General features: G+C 47.5%; 1 protein-coding gene across 1 annotated transcript; it reads left to right on the top strand.

Moving 5' to 3' along the window:
• Positions 1 to 1,961: 1,961 nt before the first annotated feature.
• LOC136464840 (uncharacterized) lies at positions 1,962 to 2,871 on the top strand. The gene is made up of 3 exons (XM_066463781.1): positions 1,962 to 2,346; positions 2,434 to 2,673; positions 2,755 to 2,871. The coding sequence occupies exons 1-2, from the start codon at positions 1,987 to 1,989 to the stop codon at positions 2,470 to 2,472; spliced, it is 399 nt and encodes a 132-aa protein (XP_066319878.1). The 5' UTR covers positions 1,962 to 1,986; the 3' UTR covers positions 2,473 to 2,673; positions 2,755 to 2,871.
• The last annotated feature ends 4,526 nt before the right edge of the window (positions 2,872 to 7,397 follow it).

Here is a 7,397-nt window from a genome sequence, read left to right as displayed (position 1 = left end):
TGGATTGTCCACATTTTTTGGACAGCCCGTGGATGCGTAGATGGGTTAGCTTCCATGTTCTGCTCCCGTCCGAGTCAGAGTTTCGGCAGCACCTCCCCATTGTTCTCCGGATACACACTCTCCTTTGCAGGACGTGTATCGGGAGAATAGCGGGGAGGTGCTGTCGAAATTCTATCTCGGATAGGAGCGGAGCATGGAAGCTAACCTTATCTACGCATCCTCGGGTGGGATTAGGACCTATCCTTCACCTATTAGATGGTAGGAACGCCGTGTAGATGCAATTGCTGGTTTTATTACTCGCTTACATATGTGTATGACAGAGGATGGATAACCGTGAGTGGATGTACACGGGCTACGCAAGTAAGAGCCATGAATGGGTTAGGGGGATTGGTCATTTCCTAGAGCATGCATTTGGTAGGGCTGCTAAAGGGTCGAGTCGGATGCCCTGTCCCTGTAGCAAATGTAAGAACACAAAAAGAAAATGAAAGAGTCAGGTGGTGAGAGATCTTTACAAGCACGGATTCGTTACAAACTATACCCGCTGGATCTACCATGGTGAAGGCGATCGTATTAGAGAGCAGGTGGTGAGACCACGCCTCGAGGAGTATGATGGAGATGCCGGGATGGCAGACATGATGGCAGACTTTCACGATGCATGGTTTGTTGAAGGATTGGAGGAGGAGGAGGATCCAGAGGAAACTGCAAAGGTGTTCTTAGCCATGCTGGATTCGGCACAGAAGCCCCTTCACGAGAAGACAATGGTTTCGCAACTGGATGCCATTTCACGCCTAATAGCGTTGAAGTCGCAATTGAGCCTGAGTCGAGACGGCTTCGATGCCATGTTGACAATTTTGGGCAAACTGCTTCTGGAGGGTCACATCCTACCGAAGAACACGTATGAGTCATAGAGACTCCTTCGTGCACTTAAGATGCCATATGAGACGATCCATGCTTGTTCGAACAGGTACGTCCTATTTAGGGGAGACCACGAGAAAGCAACGCACTGTCCAAAGGGCAAAGCCTCTAGGTTTGTGGAGGTAGACGGTAGTGATGGCAAGAAGAAATAGTCTAAGATCCCTGAGAAGGTCCTACAGTACCTTCCTTTCCTACCGAGGATCCAACGGCTGTACATGACAGAGGAGTCCGCGAAACAAATGACATGGCAAAAGAATGGCAAAAGATACAGTCCTGACAAGATGATACACCCATCGGATGGTGACGCATGGAAGCACTTCGATGACATGCATCCTGGCAAAGCTATGGAGGCTCAGAATGTATGTGTAGCGCTGGCAACAGATGAGTTCAACCCGTTTGGAATGATGGCGGCCCCGTACACTTGTTGGCCTGTTTTCGTGATCCTCCTCAATCTTCCCCCCAGCGTCATTTTTGAACCCAGGAATGTGTTCTTGTCGTTGATAATACCTGGACACCCGGGCAACAATATGGGTGTGTTCATGCAGCCAGTGTGGGATGAATTGCAAGATGCTTGGGAAAAGGGGGTACTGACGTACGACCGAGCTACAAAGAAGAACTTCACAATGCATGTGTGGTACCAGTATTCAATGCATGACTTCCTGGCGTATGGCATATTCAGCGCGTGGTGTGTTCACGGGAAGTTCCCTTGCCCAACATGCAAGGCAGCTGTGATGTTCACCTGGCTGAACAAGGGTGGCAAGTATTCTTCGTTCGACAAACATCGTCAATTTCGGCCTGACAACCATGAATTCAGAAGAGACATCAAGCACTTCACGAAAGGTGTTGAAGTGACCGACCCCATTCCTCAGATTATGGGCAGTGCCACCTGGAGATGCAAGGGCCGTCACACCACCAAGGGAACCGGCCCCTCCCAGTCTACATGGAAAGATGGGTACGCTTCTGTTGATCTATTTATTTATTTATTCTAGCGCTCAATTATCATTACTTGTAATCATCTTTGTGTTTTCCTCGCAGTCCTAGTCGCATGGTGGCCAGGAAATCAACGAGTTCATGGGGTACGCCCTGGCTCAGAAGGGCCCAGCGACAGCGGCGGACAACGTCTACAACCCGGAGGACGGGGCCGACGCGTACACCAACGCGAGCGTCTACCCCAAGCTTGCCGAATACACCTCAGCTGCTCGCACGCGCCATGGGGAGGACTTCGATCCGGCCACCCAGCCCCTAGATACGGACCTCGTGATGAGGTTGGGAGGAGGGAAGCAGCACGACCGGTACTGGATGGCCAACAGCGCAATCGAGTCATCCTCTGTTCCCAGACTGAGCCAGATTCGACAAACCAGCACGAGCTCCTCCGACATCCCCATAGCACCTCGGCAGCCGAGCTCCACGCAGATGATGGCGGCATTTCAGGTAAGTACAGTTTTATTCGTCGTTCACTGGTTTTACACATGTACCTGGCCTTTGCATTGTTTAAACCTTGAGGGTGTAATATTGTAGGCCCAGCTGGCAGAGTCACAGGCCCAGCAGATGGCCTAGGCGTAGGCCCATCAGCGGCAACTGGAGGCTGTCCAGCAGCAGTCGGCGCGTCAGCTGGAGGCTGTCCAGCAGCACTCGGCGCGTCAGCTGCAGGACGTGGCAACCTACTTTCAGGGCCTTCAGATCCCGGGTTTGGTCCTGCCTCCGTTGCCTTGCTCGCTGTTCGCTCCACCCCCTCCTCCTAGTCCTACAGGGACTCCGGTGAGTATATATGGTTGTTTATTGCTTTAGCTTGTGCGGCCATCCTGCAGGTACTAATGAGATCGCTTCTCCTTTGTGCAGGCACAGTCGGCGGGTTCGAACCCGACTCCTCCAGGTGGCCCTTCTCCACAGCACGGGTGGCCGGTTGGCACGGTTGGCCCGACTCCATAATACACGTGGCCAGGTGGCGTTCCTCCGTCTACGCAGCACGGGTACTCCGGGTGGACAGGCGGCCATCTTCCGCCACCCGGGTGGACGTTCCAGGGTGGCCCTCCGCAGCAAGGGTGGCCTTCGTGGCCATCTGGGAGCTCTTCACACTCTGGGGGCCAGGGGGACCAAGGGACGCAGTAGGTACCTCTCATTTCGCTTTTGGACTTGTGATGGTTATGTTGGACTAGTGATGGATTGGCTTCTGTGAGGGTTATGTTGGACTTATGTTGGACTAATGATGGATTTGTATGGATGTACTTGTGATGAATGGATGGATTTGTTACGGATAAACTTGTGGATGGATTTGTGTTGAATTGTATGGATGGAATGTGATATATATGATATTGTATGGATTTGTGTTGAATATATGTGTTATTGCATGGATGGAATGTGAAAAAAACTGAAAAAAAATTTACCCAGATTTGCCGAGTGCAAAACACTCGGCAAAGCTGGGGAAGTTTTTTCCAGCACAACAGCTTTGCCGAGTGCTGACACGGCACTCGGCAAAGTGACCATAAGTTTGTCGAGTGTCAGCACTCGGCAAAGATTGTTTCAAAAAAAAATTACTTTGCCGAGTGTCTGTCAGAGCGGCACTCAGCAAATATTAATTTTTTAAAAAAATTAAAAACTCTTTGCCGAGTGCCTGCTACGTCAGCACTCGGCAAAGAAATCGACAGATGACGGTGGACGTTAACTTTGCCGAGTGCTGACATGACACTCGGCAAAGGCTTTGCCGAGTGCCCGACAGGTGGCACTCGGCAAATAATTCTTTACCGACGAATTCTTTGCCGAGTGCGGCACTCGGCAAAGCCTTTGCCGAGTGTAAAGCGGGCTTTGCCGAGTGCGGCCTGCACTCGGCAAAGAACCAGAATCTTGTAGTGACTCACCCGTATAAACGCACTCAAGTACACTCTATCCTTATGAACACCTTCGAAGAACTGAGTTAGACCGACAAATCTCGAGATTGACGAGGTCACCATGGGTGTATTGCTACCACTGCTCGTCTCACGGGTCACATGATGTGTTTTCAGTGAGAGCGAATAGCCAGAATTAATGGTGTAGCTCATGCATTGCAGCAGCAACGCAACCGGGAGCCATGATACCATATCATATACATGTTTTATGATTCTATACACAGGTATGCATGATTAATTGCTTGTAGTAGTCTATATATATCTACACTTATGCAGTGATTTGCTTGTGTTTAGTTTGATTTATCAGCATAGATTTATGCAGACTTTGCACGGTGCTCGAAAGCAGGCTCAATATAGCATTATAGCTAGTACGCCATAATTGGTCGTTTTGGACAATGCATATTTGCACAATCCGATAGTAGTCGCACAAGGAAAAATATTTTCACCCGACATACGTCTACTAGAAACATGAGATCTCCACTAGAATATGGATGTGAGTACATTTAACAAATTGTAAACAATCAAACATAGTTTATTAAACACGGCTTGCCTATATAGGACAACCAAGCACGAAGACACATCGCATTGGCTTGGGTTATGCTACGTATATATGTAAGGTCTAATGCAGATTAAGCCTAATGCAAAGCAACCAATCAAACTCTTATATCTAGTAGCTACAGAGTCCTGTTTTTGTCAGTTCTTCGTTGTTGCTATGCACATCGATCGACTATATTCATTCATATGTATTTTCCAAGCGATGTACAACTTTGCTTTGGCAGCAAAGATGTGCTGTCAAGACGACGTATGCATATATACGACGTACGTATGATGCATGTGGATATACTACTATCTGTACATTACATGCATGGACCAGCATCAGTTGGCCAGCTGAGTACAGGAGTATGTTTGAGACTTGAGAGGGCACGCATGCAGGGCAGTAGCGTTAGATCACATTAGGTGTAGTGATTGATGGGAGTGCATGTGGTAGTTGAGATCTGTACTGCAGTACCAGTAGTTGTAGCAGGAAGAGAGATGCATCAGGCAAAGGCATTGGTTGGTCAGTTGGTCACTGCTGGCAATGCCTGCCCGGCCAGCCTCATCTTCCGCTTGCTTGCTTGCATGCTCTGGTTTTAGTTTGGTCGATCTGGACTGCTTTTGAATGTTGCTGGGGTAGATGACCGACGACTCACTGGCGATGCAGTCTGGCTCTCTCTCTCTCTATCCCCTGTTCTCGCGCGTGTGGGAGTTGCTATATTTCAGGTGATGTAGCACCACATTGTCAAATCATGGACTAATAGGCTGTAAAAGATTCGTCTCGCGAATTAGTCGCAAACTCATACAATTAGTTTCGTAAATTAGTCTATATTTAATACTCCATGCATGTGTCCAAACATTCGATGGGACATCGAGCTAAAATTTAGGAGGTGCAAAACCAAACACCACCTTATATATAAGAGTCAATTCATAATTGTTAACAATAAATTATTTACATATTACCTAGCATAAGTGATATATTTACTTCCTTATTAGGTTCGTTTCTAAGCCAAACCACTCAAATATTTTTACCTTTGACTATGAATATCTAAAACTCTAATATGGATCAAGTGACAACATAAGATCGGAATTACTTGACTATATCATTATGAAAAGATCTTTCTCAACATATTTCTAAATAAGTGTCGAATGAAGGGGTAAAAGGGGCAAGTGAATGGGAATGCTATTATTTGTCCCGAATGGAACTACTGTCTTCTCATCGTTTCACTGATAGCTGAGTGATTTCACAAAACAGTCTAAATGGACTCATATATCTCTGAATCATTTTAATTATTTCTTAGATTAGAGATGAAGGCCTTTAGTTATTTGCAACGACCAGGTCAGAAGTAAAGTAACCCAGTGAAGCTGGAGCCTGGCCGTCAATCAGCAGGGGATGCATGCGTGCATTGAGCTAGGTAGCACAGTAAGTACTAGTAGGGTTCACTGCTGCATGATCATCCTGGATGCATGTTGAGGAGGACGTCCTTGCATGTGTTTGGGTGCTTCTCTGCCGTGCCAATATAATAATTATTAAGCTGCATGCAGTAGTTTTATCAGTGGTGACGAAGAGGGCGGGCGCGGCCACCGGGGCAAACACAGGCACAGGCGTGGAGATGGAAGAAGAAGGACGACGAGGGATCGAGGCTGGAGGCATCGGGAGAAAGTGAGAGAAATACGGAAGGAGGATATAAAAATACGGAAGTGAGAGAAAGACAGCACTGTGAATATGTTCTTCATCAATTCTATCTACTATGATATGATGAGCCGATTTACCAGACGCTTCATCAAAACAGTTTTGGTTCCACAAGTTACGAAAAACTACTCGACCTGTGAAGCAGAGCCATATCAAACGAGACCGCAAACTACGTTTGGGCTTAGGCTTGTTTAGCTGATAAGTCATAACTAAAAGTACTATTGGCTGATTTAGTGTGAGAGAAAAATATTGTTCGTTGGCTGATAAGCTAAATACCACCAAACGAACAGGCGGTAGGTTGCTAGTAAAAAGTGGTTAACTGAAATTACCCTTCCGAGTCCCATCATTCATTAGTCATTATTACTAGAGTAACCATGTGTGATAACCAGGTTGGAAAAAAAAAACCCCGATAACCCAGCAGGAGCTGGCTGCATCTGCACAGCAGCATTGCTTTGCCTGCTTGCCAAACGCCATGCCAGATCAAACAAGCAACCACCCTTTTCCTTTCTTTTCTTTCATCAGTCATCGTACACATGTATGCATGCATGCTTCAAGGACCGGTGAGAAAGCATGAAGGCAGAAGCCGGCCAGAGACCGTTGTGAGCCGTCGTGGAGATGGTGCTGGTGGCAGTGGCATGGCAGCCCCAATTCATCAATGTTGCTCCGATCCACACCTGTCAGTCAGTCAGTCACTGTGCACACACGCCGTGCATGTACAGCACTGTGCATGCAATCTGAACGAGAAGAACCAACCAACCAATCAACAACACACAGCCAGCCACAACAGGCCCACACGACAGGGGCAGTACGTACCAACGTACTAGTAGTACCTAGCAACCTACTTTTCAATAGCAAAGCATGCAAGCCGGCCATGGCATTCATTCATATCATACCACAAAAACCTGGCAATTTGTCGGCAGCGATTTGTCGGCAGCGGCTGCAGGGGAAAGGCAGATTTCATGGCAATTACTGATAGCCTTCAGCCTTCAGCCTTCAGGCTTTGGATTGGATCCCATGGCAATGGGCCAATGGCCGAACACTCCACTCCAAATCCAGCAAATGGCGGCATCAGCAGCAATAGACACTGCAAAACAAAGGCATCTGATGTCAACACTTTTCGTTTACATCTTTACCATCTTTCTTGTGAGAAATGAGAACCAGCCAGTCTGCATGGGCTAGCTTTATCTACTGTTCACAAGTACCAGCGAAAAGCTAGCTGATGATGGCATGCAATGCAAGCGAAAAGGCACAATGTACATACGTACATATACAAGCCCGAAGCAAAGCAGAGAGGAGTCACAAACATTTCTTTGCCCTGCTGTCAGTGACTCAGTTCAGTCCCCATGCAATGCAAGTATGCAACCACCATTGAA

The sequence above is a fragment of the Miscanthus floridulus genome, chromosome 7, assembly GCF_019320115.1.
Source record: "Miscanthus floridulus cultivar M001 chromosome 7, ASM1932011v1, whole genome shotgun sequence".
NCBI lineage: Eukaryota > Viridiplantae > Streptophyta > Magnoliopsida > Poales > Poaceae > Miscanthus > Miscanthus floridulus.
The sequence above is the reverse complement of the archived record's forward strand: the minus strand, read 5'-3'. Positions and strand labels throughout refer to the sequence as shown.